At 36.2% G+C, this 20,659-nt stretch overlaps 1 protein-coding gene across 3 annotated transcripts in view; it reads left to right on the top strand.

Annotated features, from left to right (window-relative positions):
- Positions 1-20,659, top strand: part of ZNF410 (zinc finger protein 410) — a 46,404-nt gene that overhangs the window by 12,326 nt on the left and 13,419 nt on the right. For all 3 annotated transcript variants that reach the window (XM_074235749.1, XM_074235747.1, XM_074235748.1), the window contains exons 4-8: positions 3,076-3,211; positions 7,886-8,104; positions 8,560-8,751; positions 17,940-18,099; positions 18,777-18,958. In XM_074235749.1, coding sequence (XP_074091850.1) covers positions 3,076-3,211; positions 7,886-8,104; positions 8,560-8,751; positions 17,940-18,099; positions 18,777-18,958 — 889 coding nt within the window. The remainder of the gene's footprint in view (positions 1-3,075; positions 3,212-7,885; positions 8,105-8,559; positions 8,752-17,939; positions 18,100-18,776; positions 18,959-20,659) is intronic.

Below are 20,659 nucleotides of genomic sequence, written 5' to 3'. Positions count from 1 at the left end.
TGTGTGGTGTTGTTTATGAATAGGAATGATGTCCTATTTCACACACCTTTATCTATCCTAATTCTAAAGTCCTCAACCTAAGCCATAGCCTTTTTCTAGTTACTGGTTTCATCGTGTCTCAGTGATAATTATAAATTTGCCCCCTTATTCATCTTGCATGTTACTACTCCTTTTGTGTAAGCATTTAAGACCTTGGGTTTTATTATTGATTCCTTTCTTAGATTTTGTCTCATAAATTTGTGAGTATTTATATTACCTTTTGTTGTTATTTTATCTATGCCTCTGTTTCCATTCTGTATTTCTCATATATCTCTTCCCCTCTACCTGTGAGAACCTGCCACAGAAAATGTCAAAGTTAATCAGTAATCATCAAATCTGACTGTTTATACCCTTTTGTAGAGATTAGAGAAATGAACTTCATCTTTTCTCAATATATATATTTAGAGAGTTTAGCTGTATTTTATTACTGTTTTTAAAAATATATAATATATTATAAGTACATATAATAAATTTCAATTACTTCCCAAGATATATACCTATTTTATTTCCATGTTCTTGTTACCAAAAAATGTAAGTATTTGCCTCCTCACACTAGGAGCCTGTTATTCCTATATGTTGTGGTCCAGAAATCCAGATCTCATTTTTAGATGCCATCTTCTAAATCAGTTTTATGCTTTCCAGATCTGCTTTTATCTTCCAAACTCTTTGCCTTCGATCAACAGCGATGTGAAAATATGTCCCCTGCCCCTAAGGCATTCAGTTTTTTAACCAAGCCTTAATCATCTTTAGCAGTTCTTTCTAGATTCCTTTGTACTTACATGTATTACCAAAAGTTAAACATACAGCTTAGCAAGTCTTGGAGTTCTTAGTCATATTTTAGATAAATGACCTATTACAATAGTACATCTCCCTGTTATTATCAAATTGACAAATGATTGCTTCAAAAACCCTCAGCAGGTAGTCACTGACCACCATTTCTTAATTTTTCTTCCTCCATTATGCTGATGAACTAACTCTTACCTGACTTTCTTTGAACCTCTTAATTTTCCTTAAGAGGGTGATCTATCTGTGCTTTTTAAAAAAATAACTTATGTCTTTTTTTTTTTACATCATTGTAATTTCCCTCCATTATTCTTCCTTCTTCCCCCTCCCAAAAATTCTCCCATATAACATGCTTTTTATTTTTAGATTTTTGCAAGGCAAATGGGGTTAAGTGGCTTGCCTAAGGCCACACAGCTAGGTAATTAAGTGTCTGAGACCAGATTTGAACCCAGGTACTCCTGACTCCCAAGGCTGGTGCTTTATCTACTATGCCACCTAGCCGTCCCATAACATGCATTTTTTAAATTACATTTTTATTTAGTAAAAAATTACATTTGAAAAAAGAAAAAGAAGAAAAAAAATCAGAATTTGTGCAATGTGTAACATCTCACCTCAGTAAAGGGTTGGGTTGGGAGTGTCCTTTAACATATTTTCTTTGAACCATGCTTATCTTTTATAATTTTACAAATTTACTTTTGATTTTTATGTGTTCAGTTCTTTCCATTTACATTGTTGTGATTAATATATATTCTTTTTTTTAGATCTGCTAACTTCACTGCATCAGTTCATATAACTTTCCTGTCTTCTGTAGTCATCTCATATATTTCTTACAACACAGCAATATTCCATTACATTAATGTACCCCAATTTGTTTACCCAATCCCAAATGGATGGGCATTTAATTTGTTTCTATTTCTTTGCTATCACAGAAAAATACTGCTATAAATATTTTGCTGTATTTGGGAACTTTCTTATCAGTGGCTTTTAGTCATTTTATTTGCATAATTTCAGTTCGCTTTCCAACATAGTTGTAGCATTTCACAGCTCTCCTAGCAATGCATCATTGTATATTATACCACAATCTCTCCAACTTTGACTTTTGTCATTTTGGGGAGGGGGGGGTCAGATCTGCAAATTTGTATAGTGTGGTAAAACCTCAGGGTTGTTTTGATACACATTTTTCTTAACCTGTACTTTTATACATAGTGGATAGACACTTGGCTATACAAGAAATACAGACTTCTCACACTTAGAGAAAGACACTGTAAAATTCTCCCTCTTCCTCCTATCTTCCAGATGTGAGATCCTTTGTCCTTGTCTTAACTCTAGTAGCTTCTTCAACTCCATAGTTGCTTTTCTTCTCTAGATCCTTAATCACAACTTGACAATCACACTGATTCCTTTCCTTTTTCTAACCTCTTGTTTTTTCTCATCAGCAAATTCTCTCCTTTCCCTTTTTTAGCTCAAGTTCTTCTGATACTTTTACCTACTTCTCCTTCAGCATTCCTATTTTCTCTCATGCTTCTCTTCCCCAAATACATGAACTAATTCATAATTCTTGTAGAGAGCTAATGGTGGGGTGTATGGAATGGAGTCCAGGTCAGGCTTTAAGAACCGCTTGTTCTCAAGAAATATACTCACATAACACCCAGATATGGCTCTCCATGAACTCATGACTTTGTGCAGGTGAAGAGATCAGACTGAGTTAGCCAAAACAAATTCTGTAGATACAGGACATGGGAAAGAATGCACAGATGTATGTGACCAGCCTGAAGGAGCAAATCACACAAGCCTGCATCTTTGCTCATTGTTGTTTCTACCTTTAAACATTCTGACTCTCAGATGATTAAATGACTAGCTCTTTTTGCATTCCCACCTAACTTGTGTTCTTTCTCTTCAACTTTTTGCCAAGCCAGTGGGTATGCCGGCCAATCCCCACAAATTCTAAAGCCTAACATAATAATTCCATCTTCATTTCATGTCTCCTTTTTCACATAGAAGCAAGAAATAACAGTGGCTAAAATACTTTTTTTCTTATTTTTTTTTATTGTTATAAGAAGGAACATTTTGATAACTTTTTGACTTATTGTACCAAATTTGTAGATTGTCCTTTCTGAGTATCATTAATGAGATGAACTATTAAGCCTTAATAATAATAATAATACCTTCACTTTTGGGGGCATATAGGGATTCAAGTATCCATTTGCAACACCCCTTCATTTGAATGCCATTTCTCTTTTCTTTCCCTTCTAGCTGCTGGTCCAGTTTGTTCAGAACACATCCATACCATTGGGACAGAGTCTGGTGGAATCTGAACCTAAAGACATTGCCTGTCTGTCCCTGCTGCCTGTTACTGAGACCTCAGAATGCAGCCGACTCGTATTACCAGGTAAGTTTACGGTCACCAATGGATGAACAAAGTGGCAAGAGGATGACCAAGTCAACCAAGCTAGAAGCATGTTTTAAGTACTTCCTATATATGCCTGGTGTTGCACTGAGGGCAGAGGTTCAACTCCTCCAGAGCGCTCATGAATTGAATGGATGCAGTGAGAAAGCCCATCTCTGTGGTAATGGATGGATGGATGAGAAAGATGAAAGAGAAGGGAGTGATTTTAGACCTTTGTAGACTGGGCTTGATATCAACTTACATCTCCTGTTGCCATGGCACCTTACTCTTTGATCATGGTAATTTTCCTGTAGTTTCAGCCAACAGTACAGCAGTGCACCATATCTTTCTGCTGGTGAAGAAGAAGAAATGTAGCAAGAGATGTAGAATTGACCTGGAGCTTTCCAGGTCTTGTCTAGATAGCATCTCATTTGCTCCTGAACTTGACCCATGACACTTGATGAGGGAGGAGGAGTAGGATAAATGAATGGAGCAGGGAGAGGAGCATTTGGCAACTCCAGACAGAATCCTGTTTGATACAGGAAGTCCCCCAAATAGATGGTGCCCACCTTCTGAAATCAGTCCTCAGGGAACATACACTCAGGGGATCCTCAGCCTTTTGGAACTGAAGAACTCCTTTTTAACATTAAAAAATTACATGTTGATAATTGTACTACTATTATCAGTAGACTGAGAAAATACATCACAGAAAAGATAGTATGGATTCAGTGATGCTTTTAAATGAATTTGTAGCTTATTAATCATATCTGCCTACTTTTAAAATAGTAATCTATATATGGAGAAACTTATTTAGTCTACAGAAGATGTTCGCTTATTATAGTGAGTCAAACATAATTAAGCAATGAATATGGGATAATTAGACAATGAATATGGCCTAGGCGCAATGCCTTAGTACTTAAGGATACAAAGAAAGGCAAAAACAGCCCCCATCCTCAAGGAGCTCACATTTTAATGGGTAGATCTTACTCAAATGACTGTTCAGACTAGATATATGGAGAGTGTGTGGGTGTGTTTTTTAAATGGAAGCAATTTCAGAGTGAAGATAGTAGCAGGAGGACAAGAGGGAAATGCTATTTGCTGAAGATGGTATCTTCGGCACATGGCATTTGAATCGAGTCTTGAAGGAGCCCAGGGAAATGAGGAAGTGCAAGTGATTGGGGAGAACATTACATGCATTGGGTAACAGTCAATGAAAAGGTATGAATGGGGGGATTGGTTGTCAAGTATAAAGAAGTAGCAAGTAGGCCAGTGGAAATAGGTAAGGTGTAAGACTAGAAAGTTAGGAATGGCCCAACTTGTAAAAGACTTTAAATGCCCAAGAAAACATTTTATGTTTGATTCTGGAAGTCATAAAGAGTTATCAGAATTAAGGAGGGGGTGAAATGGTCATATCTGCACTCTAGAAAAATTAATTTGGTAACCAAATGGGAAAGAGACTGAAAACAGGGAAACCAGTTAGAAAATTATTACAATAGACTGGGTGTGAAGTGATAAGGCTTATACCAGGGTAGTGACTATGTGGCTGTAGAGTAAGCAGTGTACATAAGATATAAAGATAGAAATGACAGGACTTGAGAATGGAATGAACTGTGAGGTGAATGTGAGGGAGGAATCAAAAATGTCACCAAGATTGTGACCCTGGGTGACTGAAAGAAGACTGATACCCTTGATGATAATTGGCAAGTTGGGAGAAGGATAGACAATGAGTCGTGATATGTATTGTCTTTGAGTTAAAGCTGAAAATGACAATACTTGATGAACATGGATTCATGAATGCCTTGAAATGTAGAATCCATTGCTCATATTTTGAAAATCATTGGTGTGGTCCAATCTTTATGTTACCAGTGAGGGCTTTGAGGTTGAATGGGATCACATAAGAAAAACTAAAGTCCAGGTCTTAATGTTCTTTAGTGCTACTTTTCTTGAGCATTTCCTAGAGTTTCTTCCTGGGAATTCTGTAGAGAATCTACTTTTCAGGAACCAAATTTGAATAATTTGAAGGCTACTGGTGTCTTAATGGAAGCATGCTACAAAAAAATTCTTCTCTAACATATCAAAAGATTATAAAACAAGAACTTTAGATTAGATAGAACTTAGAGGTTTTGTTGAGCCATTTTGTTTGCCCTCATCGAGATTATATTTGAGGGGCAGCTAGGTGGCACATTGGTCCTGAAGTTGGGAGGATCTGAGTTCAAATCCAGTCTCAGACACTTAAAAAAATTACCTAGCTATGTGATCTTGGGCAAGTCACTTAACCCCATTTCCTGGTTAAAAAACAAACAAAAAAGTTATCTTTGAACAATTCATCCATTTTTTAAATATTTACTGTTTCTGAAGAATTATACCAGGGCCTATGGGGAGTTATGAAAGAAATGATGAGTTTCTGCCCTTGATGGCATTTCAGTATCAAGAAGACTATTCTATTCGAAAAGGACCTTATTAAAAAAAAAAAGATTATATAACCTTTTCCTATCGATGCTTTATTTTCATTTTAGGCAAATTTTTTTCCTTCCTTTCTAACCTTAATTTCTCATATTGTAAATCTAATTTTAGTGAAAAGGTGAGTAATAGATAATGGCGGAAAGGGCTGGCTTATTAGTACCATTCATTTTGGTTTAACACAGTGTTTGGGATCCAGTTGCATTTCTGCTAATTGATACTTATTCTTTAGATAGTTGGTTACTTAATCCTTCCTTTTACCTAGGTTTTCTTTATGTGTAAAACAGGAATGATAATAGTTTCTGTTTAGCTTATATTTTTGTTTATGATAGAATTAGTGGTGTGTAAAAGAGTTTTATAAACTCTAAAATTCTATATAAATGTTTATTGTTGACTGACCTCTGGTTTAAAAGTACAAACCTGACCATTGGAGAGGGCATTGAATAAATGTGTATTACATAGAAGTGAGAGGAATAATTGAATAGTGTCGACAAATATTTGTTGACACAGAATCAGAAATCAGCAGGATAAATTAGCTCAAAATAGTAGATGAAATGATAATGGGGATTATATGTTAATTTTTATACTTTGTGGCCTAGAAGCATATATTTCAGGAGGCTTTAGCTGACCATAAGTTTAGTATAAATCATAAAATGAGATAATTTTTATACAGTGATTATTATCCCTTAAAGCACCATATAAATGCAACTTTTTGCAAACTCGACCTATGAAATTACACTTAGAAGAAGGAAAGTAATTGTTTCATTATGTTCTGCATTGGTCAGATCATACTTGAAGGAATTATATTCAGCCTGGGCACCACATTTTAAGAGAGACATTGACAAACTTGGGTAGGTTAGAGGGTGAAGGAAGTTAAAGGTCAGGAATCCATGCCATGTGATTAATGGTTGAAGGATCTGAGGTATTTTAGTCTGGAAAAGGCTCCTGATAGCTGTCTTAAACAGTTGAAGGTTATTGAATACTACAGATTTGTTATTTGATATAGAACACCTTCCTTATCAAATTTCTATTTTCTACTAATCAATAGCTTTTATTATGAATCATCACAGTTATCTAGTCTCTGTGTGAAGATATGCACTGACTTGGAGTTTATCAGCAGTTTTCCTTTCCATGTCTGAACGGCTCAAAATCATTATCCTAGGCTAAATCTGCTCTGGCTATTTTTCCCTCAATTTGGAAGTGATTTGAACGAATACACGAAAGGGAACAAAATCATACTGAAATTTAACAGGGAGATGAATATATGGAACCAATGCTAGAGAAAGTTTTCCTTATTTGGCCCCATGGGAAGCATCTAGGGGCACAATGGATAAGAGTTTGGGCCTGGAATCAGAAAGATCTAAATTAAAATCTGGTTTCAGACACTTAACTAGCTGTGTGACCCCTGGGTACTTATTTCCCTTTCTCTTCTCTTTTTTTTCTTTTTCTTCCATATCTCCCCTGTTCTCAAAATATGAAAATTTTTCAAGTATTAATATTGGTTGTATTTTGAAGCATCAGGATTCTTATATTTTCTCCTTGTAGAAGAAGAAAAAGTTCTTTCCAGCATTTTATAAAGATAAGCCCTGAGAACTTTTAATTCTGTGACAGGTGGCTGTTGGAGAAATCCATCTCTTGCCAGCAAAAATAGGTTGCTATAAGAGCAATGACTTCTATAGTTTTTATTTACTTTTATGAGTTTAGTATGAATTTAGGCTCTAACAGCATATCTTAATTCATAAACTATTTTCTAAACTACTTTATAGATGCCATTTAAGCAAAAGTATTACTTGCCTTTCAAAAACCTGGTTGAAAATTTTCAGGGAGATCAGACTTTTTATGAAACACCTTGTTAATAAGTCGTTGCTCATTTCATAGAATATCTTTTTTTTGGGAGGGAAGGAGAACAGCACCATTTAATTTGATAATTTAATTTGATACAGTTAATCAACTGTATTCTGTAACAATCAAAATATGTTCTGTCATGATTCTGTAGGTGCCATTTAGTCTATTCATTCTGCCAGCAATTTGTGCTTTGGAGCATCTTGTTTTTACTTTCTGGGCCAATTTGCTCATTTTGGAAAGATGATTCCTGTTTCTGATCTACTCCAGAGGAATAATTTAAGGTTATTAGATAAGAATTAAGTATCCTTTAGTCCTGAGCTCCTTGGAAATGGATGCTATCTATGTAAAGTGGTAGTATTTTCTCTTTATTAGATGATACTCCAAATTCTACCAACTCCTGTAAGGAGGTCCCTTCTTCTGCTGTGTTGAGAAGCCTTCAAGTGAACCTGGGCCCTGACGGAGAGGAAACAAGGGCACATACTGTACAGAAGTCTCCTGAACTTTTATCAACTCCGGAGTCTCCTAGCTTGTTGCAAGACCTTCAACCAAGTGACAGTACTTCTTTTATCCTTCTTAACCTAACAAGAGCAGGTATCTTTTACCCTGTCCTGGGCTCTGCTTCTAAGAAAAACAAAAGATTTTGTGGATTATGGATAACCTTTATTCTTATTTTGTATCTGAGAAAGTATGATCAGGTTTATAGCCTGTTTACATTAAGCTTCTATTCTCAGCCTCAACTGATTTTCATATTTTGGTCAAATGGTTAATAACTGTTTAAGTTAAAAATGGGAGAGATTTCAAAAGATTATCTTAGCTATCCTAGGCAAAACTTAATGTGAATCACCCTTAAACTTACAGAAAATTCTGCAGTCTCCCTCAGCATCCCTATTCCAATGGTTATATCCATTGTTAAAAATACATCTCAAGCCTTCAGATTTTTAAAGGCAAGATATTTTTATTATCTGAACAAGAGAATTTGCCTTGATATATAAAAGAGAAGTTTCTATTTGACCTCACTGTGCTTTTGATACTTTTGTTTTTTCCAGGCCTGGGCTCCTCAGCTGAGCACTTAGTATTCGTTCAGGATGAAGCAGAGGATTCTGGGAATGACTTTCTCTCCAGTGATAGTGCAGACAGCAGCATGCCATGGTTCATCCGGGTTCAGGAGTTGGCTCATGACAGTCTGATTGCTGCTACGCGGGCACAGCTAGCAAAGAGTGTCAAAGCCAGTAGCAATGGTAAGAATTTTTTGTTTCCTATTCTAGTATATTACATAGGGGGTTTGACTTTATTGTGCTTTGTTAATATCAATGGAACTATAAAGCAAATTATTGTATTTATCAGGATAGGTGGTTTGGGAGGTAAGAGTGGAATGTGTATATTTGTGTTTGCTTGCATGGTTTATTTTAAACCCTCTTTTCTACAAGTATCTTCATCATGGGCTTGTTTGCAAAGTCAAGTAAATGTTTTCTCCAAAGTGAATTCCAAATTTTGGAACTATTAATAGAAAAAGTGAATTAGTTCTGTCTGTTCAGAATTATACATATACATATATATATATATATATGAATTATTTGCAGGTTCTAACTCTTATTAATATATTAATCTAGTTGCTATTGGGAAGATATGGTGGTTTGTCTCTGTGAGGAGAAATACCACATTTATCTTTAGAAAAATAGCTTCTGGGGCAGCTAGGTGGCGCAGTGGATAGAGCACTGGCTCTGGAGTCAGGAGAACCTGAGTTCAAATGTGACCTCAGACATTTAATAATTACCTAGCTGTGTGATCTTGGGCATATCACTTAACCCCATTGCCTTGCAAAAACCAAAAAAAAAAAACCTACCTTTTTTAAAATAGTTTCTTTCCAACCAAAAAAAACCTAACTACATGAGTAACAGGAATGAGAAGAGAGTCAAATTACCATTAGTTTGACCTCTGATGTTTTCATTTTCCTTTTTTAAATATAATTTTGGCCATATATTTCATTGCAATTGCAGAATTAAATGCCTAAAATCTCTGCTCTCACCTTCTACATTGTAATTAGTAAGATTCTATAGAAAATTTCAAGGGTCCTGAAGCATTTTGCTACAGAGTAGTGTGTGAATAAAAAATGTATACTCTCCCAGAATGGGAAATGACAGAAGCATTACAACTTTTTGGGGATAAGTGAATAGACATAAATGTGTCACTTAATCTGTTTTCACAGCTGTTTTGAATTAGATAAGACTTTGGAAGTATCTAGTCTAAACTCTCACCCAAAATGAGAACCATGTCCGTAGAAATTCTCAGAAGTCAGTCCTGGGAGATGGTTGCAACAGTGGCAGCAGAAACTTCAAGAGTTCTTAACCCAAATACAGTAAGAGGTTAAAAAATTGATCAAAAAGAAATTATAGGGGCAGCTAGGTGATATAGTGCATAGAGCACTGGCCCTGAAATCAGGAGGACCTGAGTTCAAATTTGGGCTCAGATACTTAATAGTTACTTAGCTATGTGGCCTTGGGCAAGTCACTTAACCACATTGCCTTGCAAAAAACAATAAAGAAAAAACAAATTATAGGTGACCCTGAGGTGATATTGGAAGCAGGACCCAATTGCATTACACCCATATAGAGTTCATGATTGCAGGGTAGATAAAAGCACTTGTGTGCCATTCCAAGGCAGACAAGAAATTGTCTTGTTTGAGGCTACAAGAGAACGATATGGTAGCAAGGACCCTTTCTGGGTAAAGACTAGAATGTAGACCAGAAATACAGGGACCACACTCTCCCCCGATCACACCATCTTTGAGATCTGAAAGATATCCATAGCCAAGAAATGGAATCAAAGAATGAGCAAATGCTATAAAAAAGAATTTGACTATAAAATGTTACTATAGCAGTAGGAAATACCAAAGTGTAAACTCAGAAGAAGAAAACAAATGCCTCAGAGAAAAAAAATGCAATTGGATATGAATCAAACAAGAGTTCTTGGAAGAGTTAAAGAAGATAAGAATGAAAGAGGAAATATTGGGAAGATAAATGAGTGATGCAAGAAAATTTTGAAAAGACAACTAATAAAAGTTGGTAAAAGAGGCACAAAAAATACTGAAGAAAAAGATACGTTAAAAAAAAGTATTGGCTTAATGATATAAGAGGCACAAAAACTTCTTGATGAAAAGAAACTCCTTAAAAAGCAGAATAGGTCAAATGGAAAAGGAGACAGAAAATTCATTGAAGAAAAGAACTTAGCAGAATTGGCCAAATGGAAAAAAGGTATAAGAACTTGGACTTATTTGAGATATAACTTATTTAAGAAAATAATTTCTTAAAATTAGATATGGCCAAGTATAAGCTAATGACTATGAGATATCATGAAACAGTAAAACTAAGGCAAAAGAACAATAGGAAAAAAAGAAAATGCAAAATACAGCAGACTTGAAAAATAGATCAAGGAGAGATCTTTTTTCTTCAGTCTTTTTTTTTTTCAATTTTTGAATTTTACAATTTTCCACCCCTAATCTTGCTTCCCTCCCCCCCCCACCCCCATAGGAGGCAGTCTGATAGTCTATACATTGTTTCCATACTACATATTGATGAAAATTGAATGTTTTGAGAGAGAAATCATATCCTTAAAGGAAAAAAAATAAGAATTAGCAAAATTACATAGTAAGTTACCTTTTTTAAAAAATTAAAGGTAATAGTCTTTGGTCTTTGTTTAAACTCCACAATTCTTTCTTTGGATACAGATGGTATTCTCCATTGAAGATACCCTAAAATTATCGCTGATTCTTGCATTGATGAATTGAGCAAGTCCATTAAGATTGATTATGACCCCCATGTTGCTGTTAGGGGATATAGTGTTCTTCTGGTTCTGTTTGTCTTGCTCAGCATCACTTTGTGCAAGTCTTCCAGGCTTCTCTGAATTACCATCTCTCCTGGTTTCTAATAGAACAATAGTGTTCCATGACATACATATACCACAGTTTGTTAAACTATTCCCCAGTTGATGGACATTCACTCAATTTCCAATTCTCTGCTATCACAAACAAGGCTGCTATGAATATTTTTGTACAAGTGATGTTTTTACCATTTTTCATGATCTCTTCAGGGTATAGACCCAGTAGTGGTATTGCTGGAACAAAGGGTATGCACATTTTTATTGCCCTTTGGGTGTAATGCCAAATTGCTCTCCAGAAAGGTTAGATGAGTTCACAGCTCTACCAGCAATTCATTAGTGTCCCAGATTTCCCACATCCCTTCCAATATTGATCATTGTCCTTTCTGGTCATATTGACCAGTCTGAGAGGTATGAGGTGGTACCTCAGAGCTGCTTTAATTTGCATTTCTCTAATCAGTAATGATTTAGAGCAATTTTTCATATGATTGGATTGCTTTGATTTCCTCATCTGTAAATTGCCTCTGCATATCCTTTGGCCATTTGTCAATTGGGGACTGGCTTGCTTTTTTGTAAATTTGACTCAGTTCTCTATATATTTTAGAAATGGATACTTTGTCAGAAATGTTTCCCAATTTACTAGATTTCTTTTGATCTTGGTTACAGTGGTTTTGTCTGTGCAAAAGCTTTTTAATTTAATGTAATCAAAATTATCTAGTTTGGTTTTAATGTTGTTCTCCATCTCTTCCTTGTTCATAAACTACTTCCATTTCCATAGATCTGGCAGGTAAAGTATTTGTTGATCTCCTAGTTTGCTTATGATATTGTCTTTTATGTCTAAATCCTGTACCCATTTTGATCTTATCTTGTCATAGGGTATGAGATCTTGATCTAATCCAAGTTTCTGCCATACTAACTTCCAATTTTCCCAAGTTTTTATTGAAAAGAGAGCTTTTATCCCAGAAGCTGGACTCTTTGGGTTTATCAAGCAGAAAATTACTACAATCATTTCCTGCTATCTCTTTTGCACCTACTCTATTCCACTGATCCACCACTCTATTTCTTAGCCAATACTAGATAGTTTTGATGACTGATGCTTTATAATGTAATTTTAGATCTTGTAGGGTTAATCCACCTTCTTTTGCTTTTTAAAGTATATTCCTTTCTATCCCCATTCAGCTTTCTCCAAAGGTCTATCATGTCTAGGTTTTCTAACATTCTATTTACCTCCTTAATTTCCTTCTTTTTTATTTTATGGTTAGATTTATCTAAATCTGAGAGAGAGAGAGGTAGAGGTCTCCTACCACTGGAGTTTTTCTGTCTAGGTCTTCCTTTAACTAATTCAGTTTCTCCTCTAAGAATTTGGATGCTATAACACGTGATGCATACATGTATTAGTATTGAAATTGCTTCATTGCTATGGTACCTTTTAGGAGGATATAGTTTTCTTCTTATCTCTTTTAACACTGTCTACTTTTGAAGCTGCTTTGACTGAGATAAGGATTGCTACCCCTGCTTTTTTCACTTCAGCAGAAGCAAAATATATTTTGCTCCAACCTTTTACCTTTACTCTGTATGTATCTCTCTGCTTCTAATGAGTTTCTTGTAAGCAGCATGTTGTAGGATTCTGGTTTTTAATCCAGTGTGCTATTCACTTACATTTTATGGAAGAGTTCATCCTGTTCACGTTCAAAGTTATAATTACTAACTCTTTATTGTCCTCCATGCTATCTTCCCTCTGTATTTTTCTCCCTTTTTCACTTTATCCATATTCCCCAGTATTTTGAATATTCTGAATATCACCACTTTCAGCCTGTTTGTCCCCTTGTATCCAATCCTCCCCTTTCTTTCCCCTTTCCCCTTTGCCCCTTCTTCCTTCTTTTTCTTTCCCCTCCCCCTTTCCCCTTTTTAATCCCTGAAAGATAAGATAAGTTTCTCAACTAAACTGAGTGTGTATATGTTAACTTTAGGCCTAATCTGATGAGAGTAAGATTCAGGCAGTTCTCACCCCCTCCTTTCTTCCCCTTTATTGCATTAGGTCCTTTGTACCTCTTTATATAGTCCGATTTACCCCATTTAATCTCCTCCATGCTCCTGTCACTTTACTGTGCCCCCCCTTTAAGAAGATTGTTTTTAAATCATTCTATCAGAATCATGGATGTCATGAGTGTCCATTACTTCTAGCTAAGCATATTCTCTCTAATAGAGTTACAATTCTTGAGGGTCATAAGAATCTTTCTCCCAGGTGGGGATATACCAGCTTCATCTTACTGGATAGCAGTTTTATTCTTTACCTTCCCCCTTTTTTTTTTTTAACCTTTTCATATGTCTCTTGAGTCTCCTGTTTGATGTCAAAATTTTCTATTTAGTTCTGGTCTTTTCATTATGAAAAGTTGGAGGTCTCCTGTTTTGTTAAATTTCTTTTACCCTGGAAGAGTAGGCTCAGTTTTGCCAGATAGTGAATTCATGGCTGCATTCCAAGCTCTCTTGCTCTTTGGAATATCGCATTTCAGGCCCTTTGATCCCTTAATATTGATGCTGCCAGGTTCTGTGTAATCCTTACTGTCGCTCCTTGGTATCTAAATTGTTTCTTTCCAGCTGCTTGCAAGATTTTCTCTTCTATCTGATAGTTCTGGCATTTGGCCACAATATTCCTTGGTGTTTTTATTTTGAGATCCCTTTCAGGAGGGGATTGATTTATTCTTTCAATAATATTTTACCCTCTGGTTCCATGATATCAAGGCAGTTTTCCATCACTAAATCCTGTAATATCAAGTTCAGACTCTTTTTTTCAGTGTTTTCAGGAAGCCCAATAATTCTTTAATTGTCTCTTCTAGATCTATTTGAGAAGGATTTTCTTCATTTACTTTTTGCAACTGTTTCCAGTTGGTCAATTCTATTTTTGAAGGAGTTTTCCATTTGCCCAATTGAGATTTTGAGAGAATTGTTTTCTTTTTGCATTTTCCCAATTGAGATTTTGAGAGAATTGTTTTCTTTTTGCATTTGCCCAATTGAGATTTTTGAGAGAATTAATTTTTTTTTGTATTTGTCCAATTGTATTTTCCAAGGATTTGTTTTCTTGTTGCGAGTTGTTAATTTTCTTATGCAAGGTGTTAATTTTCTCTTGAGTTTCTTTTCCCAATTTTTCCAATTGATTTTTAAATTCCTTCCTGATTTCTTCTAGGAAGTCTTTCTGGGCTGGGGACCAATTCATATTCACCTCAGAAGTTCTAGATCTCTCTGGGTTAGGATCCGTGTCTTCAAAGTAGTTTTCAATGGGTCACCCTTCATTTTCCTAAGCTCTTGTGTTGGGGGAGGGGCTGGTTCACAGAGGTTTGGTGTTGAGATCCCAAGGGGTTTTGTTCATTGGATTTAGTAACTCTGAGTGGGTCAGCCAGTAGGGGGTTCTGGTTGCTTTCTCTGGAGTGTCTATGACCTTGATTTGAGGTCCTTTCCCTAGGCCTAAAGGGACTGGGGTCACAGCTGGATGCTGTTACCTTAAACAATGTGGACTGGGTCCTGGACCGTGGTACTTAATCTCCCTATTCAGCTGAGAGATTTGTGCTGCCCATGCCTGAGCCTGGGGGGTGAGGTGGGGTGCTGCTATTACTGTGTTTAAAAGTATGCAGTTCATGCCCGAGCTGAGCTGATGAATGTCTAGCTACACTCTGCTACTCTCTGTGCTGGAACTCCCCCTCCAGCCCCACTGTTGCTCCCACAGCCAAAGCCTCTGTGGTTTAGGTTGGTCCTTAGACTGCCGCTCCTGGTCTGGTGCTCTGCTCTCCACCCCCAGCTCACCCACAGTCCTGAGACAGACCTTGTTGGGAGATGTTCTTCTCCTAGCTTCTTTTTCTGGGTTTTGTTGATCAAATTTCTGCTAAGAGGTTTCTTTCATATTATTTCTTTCTTTTTTTTTAAATTTTTCCAAGGCAATGGGGTTAAGTGGCTTGCCCAAGGCCACACAGCTAGGTCATTAAATGTCTGAGGGCAGATTTGAACTCAGGTCCTCCTGATTCCAGGGCCAGGGCTCTCTTTCCACTGTGCCACCTAGCTGCCCCCTAAATTAATCTTTTTTATTAAATATTTTCCAAATACATCTAAAAATCAATTTTAAAAATAATTCCAGGACACTTAATACATTGTGGGTGGAGCTGTGAAATTTATCTAACCTTTCTGGATAGCAATTTGGAATTATGCTCAAAGGGCAACAAAAATGTGCATACCCTTTGATCCAGCAATTACCACTACTGGGTCTTTACCCTGAAGAGATTATGGAAAAAGGTAAAAACATCACTTGTACAAAAATATTCATAGCGGGCTCTGTTTGTGGTGGCAAAGAATTGGAAATTAAATAAATGGCCTTCAGTTGGGGGAATGGCTTAAACTATGGTATATGTATGTCATGGAACACTATTGTTGTATTAGAAACCAGGAGGGATGGGACTTCAAGGAAGCCTGGAAACAATATCACTACTAGGTCTATATCCCAAAGATATCAAAGGAAAAAAGGGAAGGGACCTAGATATATAAAAAATTAATTGTAGTAGATATTTTTATGGTGCCAAAGAAAATGGAATATGAGAGAATGCCCTTAAATTGGGCAGTGATTAAAGTAGTGTAGTATGTGTTTGTGATTGAATAAGAAATGAGAGTCATGATTTTTTTTTTAAAGAAAGATTTTATTTTGAATTTTACAATTATCCCCCTAATCTTGCTTCCCCCCCCCCCCCGCCCACAGAAGGCAGTCTTGTTTCCATGGTATACATTGAACTAAGTTGAATGTGATGAGAGAAATCATATCCTTAAGGAAGAAAAATAAAGTATAAGAGATAACAAAATTACATAAAGTATTAAGAGATAACAAAATTACATAACAAGAGTATGGTTTGTTTGTTTTTTTTCTAAATTGAAAGTAATAGTCTTTGGTGTTTGTTCAAACTCCACAATTCTTTCTCTGGATACAGATGGTATTCTACACCACAAAAGTGTCCCTGATTGTTACACTGTTGGAATGAGCAAGTCCATCAAGGTTGATCATATCACCCCCATGTAGCTGTCAGGGTGTACAATGTCTTTCCTGGTTCTGCTCATCTTGTTCAGCATCAGTTCATGCAGATCCTTCCATGCTTCCCTGAATTCCCATCCTTCCTGGTTTCTAATAGAACAATAGTGTTCCAGAGAGTGATGATTTCTTAAAAAGCTGATGAACTGATGAACTGATGCAAAAGAGATCATTGTACACAGTAACGGTAATCTAATCAATCCAGTGATCTAAGACAAATCTGAATGAAGATCTCAAAAAAAAACCCCATACTTATCTATTTATAGAGAGAGAACTCTGAGTGGAAATTGAAATATATAAGTCTTTCTCTTTCTTTCTTCAGTGAAATGGCTAACATATAAAATTAACATATTGCTTATCTTCTTTGGGTAAGAGAGGATCTGAAGGGAGAGAATTTAGAGTTAAAAATGAAAATGAACAAAACTGCCAGAAAGAAAGAACTTAAAGAAAAAATTAGAAGTCATTGCTTTCTGGCTCTTTGAGTAACGCTATTAACTGGAAATTCACTTTCCCATAAGACACTCCTTCCATTAAAAAAATAGTTCTAATTATCAGAATGTTACTTTATGTTTATTGCATTTTACCTCCCTATTACTTCTACCTTTTTGTCCTTGTGCTCATCTAAAAAAATTTTTTTAAGGTCACTTTTTCTTAGTTTCTCAGTTTTTCATATAATTTTTTGTTTGTTTTTGCAAGGTATTGACCCAAGGTCACACAGCTAGGTAATTATTAAGTGTCTGAGACCAGATTTGGACTCAGGTACTCCTGAATCCACTTACCAGCATCTAGCCACCCCCGTTCATAAAATTTTTAGATCCTCCCTAACCTTTGTCTGGATGAGTTCCAGTTTGTCAGTAAATCTCTTAAAAATTGGAATTTAAAACTGAACACAGTACTTTAGATATTATTTGATCAATGTATATTACAATGGAATTATTATTGCTTCTTATTCTTGGATTTTGCTTTTGAAGATCTTTGACTCACCAATAAAAAACACTATTATACCTTCCTTTTTTTTTTTACCTTTTTTTTACATACTTCTTTTGCCATTAGTCTTTTCAGGCTTCTAATAGAGACTCTTACTTTTAAAGGTGTCATTCATTATTTCCTCCTTTATCTTTTCAATACAAAATAGACAGGATTTGACTTTGAATTTTTTTTTTTTTACACGGTCAGATTATGCATAATCAGTTTTATATCACAAACATAGGTATTGAGCCTCTGAAAGAAAGTAGACTTTGATAGTCTATTTGTACTGCTACTTTATAGTATTCCTGGGAAAGGGGTGGTGGAATGGTACTCATTTCTGGAGTTGAATGGCTATGTGAGAGAAAAAAAGATGGAGAGGTGATTAAAAGGGTGTCCTAGGTAATAGTGTAAACAGTATATAGAGAGTTAGTATTTGGAGTTATTAGGGGTCAAAACATCAAAGAGAAGTTCTTTTATATTTATTTTTCCTCTCTGGTTTTTTTATTTGTTTCCCTGTTTTAGGGGAAAATGTTCACCTTGGTCCAGGTGATGGACAGTCTAAAGACACAGGGTCCCTCCCTCACCTTCCTCAAGAGGAGAAGAGGCTCCAGTGCACTGTTGAGGGCTGTGATCGGACATTTGTATGGCCAGCACATTTCAAGTACCACCTAAAAACCCATAGGTAAGTAAGCTGGAGATGATTTCTCTGAGGCCAAAGAAGCATTTTGAGTGAACATGGTCAGTGTGCTGTGCAAGTTAAAAGAAAACATGGGAACTAGCTCCTTTCTGATATTGAATTTGTTTTGCTCTTTAGTGGAAGGGATTTCTCCCTCTTTATGTGTTACATAAGGCTTGGTTGTGAAATTCAGAGTATTCTACTTTGACTACCTACTTCAAGTTGACTACAGAAAGCAAAGAGAAGTTTTATCAAGTGACAGAGAACAGGGCTTCTATTTCCTGATTCCAGCAGATAAATCTACTTGTTTCCTTTAGATAGGAATGGAAATTATTTTTCTTGTCCTTTTTTCTGTGGATTGCACTAGGGTAGAAGACCAAGTAGATCGGTTTTTTGTTTTTTTTTTTCTCTATTTTAAAAAGGGGAAGACTAGTTGATTTGGCAGTCAAGTGACTGAGCATCCACTGCCTTTAGAGTTCTCTCTGCTAAAAGGAGCCATAATGGTACCCAAAGCACCCTTGACTGGCTTCCATTGTCAGGGAGCTTACACTTACATAAGAAACATTAACACCAGATGGAAAATTGTACAAACCTGAGTACTGAAATACTACTAGGAAACTTCCACTGGACTCCTTCAAGAGAAAAACTTTGGGTGGTTATTTGATTTTGATTATTTTCTGCAGGAATGATCGTTCTTTTATTTGCCCTGCTGAAGGCTGTGGGAAAAGCTTTTATGTGCTTCAGAGATTGAAAGTGCACATGAGAACTCACAATGGGGAGAAGCCCTTTGTGTGTCCTGAGCTGGGATGTGGCAAGCAATTCACCACTGCTGGAAATCTGAAGAACCACCTTCGAATCCACACAGGTGTGTGCACCTGCCCCTTAGTGGCCCACAGGTCAGCTCCTTCTGAGGGTGAGACCATTGACATTTAGGGACCTTTTCCATTCTGGCAATGGAATATATAATCAAGTGACAGTTCAGCAAATAGCATTCTCTGTGTATAAAACCATGTGATAGATACACAGTGATGTTGTCAAGGTGTCCTCGGAGCTGCTTGGGAAAAACTAATAGTCACTATTTGAGTCAAGCAGCAGAATTCAGTGAGCAAACTTCCTTTGAATTCCCATTGGGGAATATATCCTTTTTTCCTCTCCTCTTTATTCAGTTTATTTTGTTTCTAGTTCCAGGTTTTCTCCCTTTTCTCTCCCTCTCCCCCACTCACTGAGGAGGGCAAAGCAAATAATATCCATCACCGTGTTTGAATGATTGTGAAATTCAAATATTTGTATTCACTGTGTGAAGAATATCCTCACAACGTCTCCAAGGATACAAGGAGAGAAGTTACATGTAGGTATGGATAGTAAGTCCCAGAGAAGAGAATTGCTGGAGCCAAGTACAGGATAGCCATAACTAGGTCAAAAGTTAACCTGGCCCTTGCCTAAAGGGTGACATCTCATGCCATCTGACCAGCATACCAACTTCTCTCTGTACCTTGATCACAGGTATCAAGGGTCATTTTAGTGAGACTGCTGGTCTCTCCTTACTTAGTGCTTGCTTTCTTTAGATCTTTAGATAAGATCTCCTTTGAGGTCATTTTACATCTTCAAAACTGGTAAAGGGAAAAATTAGGGAGCATTTTGAAAACTGAATTGTAGCTACTGTTGCCACTAAAGTTGATCTGCCAACCTTCTTTTGCTTATTTTTTGGTCTAGTATGGCAATTCAGAAAAGATAGAGTTGTGTTTTCTGCCAGTAAATTAAGTATTGGCATTTAATTATCAGCATTACTTAATAAATTGAGTTATAGAGTGATTTTAGTATGTATGACATAGTGCTAGGTATTGGAAGTTATAAGTTCTGGTCCTTACAAAGAATATTTGACATTGTAGAATATTAACCTGCTTATTTGGTGTGGGGAGGAGGTTTACAGAGAAACAAGATATTTCTGTACTTGAAGAATTCTGTTTCCTAGTTTGGGGTATAAACCATATGCATATTGAAAGTTAAATTATATTATTAAGGTAGTTATGTGCTAAGTAGTACTACTTGTTTCTTTCCCCTTATTCCATCATGTATTCTTCCTATTCTTCCTTCTACCCTCCCTTCTCTTTCTCCTCATTAGACCCTTAGAATTGAGTCAGTCTATTCCCAGGAGCTCTATTTAACTACCTTTGAAGACACTGAACTTCCGACAGGACACTTGTTCTCCATTTTAGTATTTTCACATTATGTAATCATATAGCACCTTTCATTTGACAAATAAAACTTGTCTTTGTGGGTTTCCCTAAATTCTTGTATTTATATTTCAAAATTCCTACATAGATCAAGTATCCTTGAAAGTCCTCTTCCATTAAAGATCCATTTTAAAGTGCTGTTAGCTTATCTCTTTTGCCTTTTAAAATATTGTATTATAAATCTCTTCTCATTTTTAGTAGTGCCTCTCAGGTTTTGTGTGATCCTAATAGTAATCCCTTGGAACTTGAACTGTTTCTTTCTGGATGCTTGCAGGATTTTTAACTTGAAGTGGGAACTTTGGATTTTGTCTGTGACATATGGGACTTTCCTT

This window comes from Macrotis lagotis, chromosome 4, assembly GCF_037893015.1.
Source record: "Macrotis lagotis isolate mMagLag1 chromosome 4, bilby.v1.9.chrom.fasta, whole genome shotgun sequence".
Lineage (NCBI taxonomy): Eukaryota > Metazoa > Chordata > Mammalia > Peramelemorphia > Peramelidae > Macrotis > Macrotis lagotis.
The sequence above is the reverse complement of the archived record's forward strand: the minus strand, read 5'-3'. Positions and strand labels throughout refer to the sequence as shown.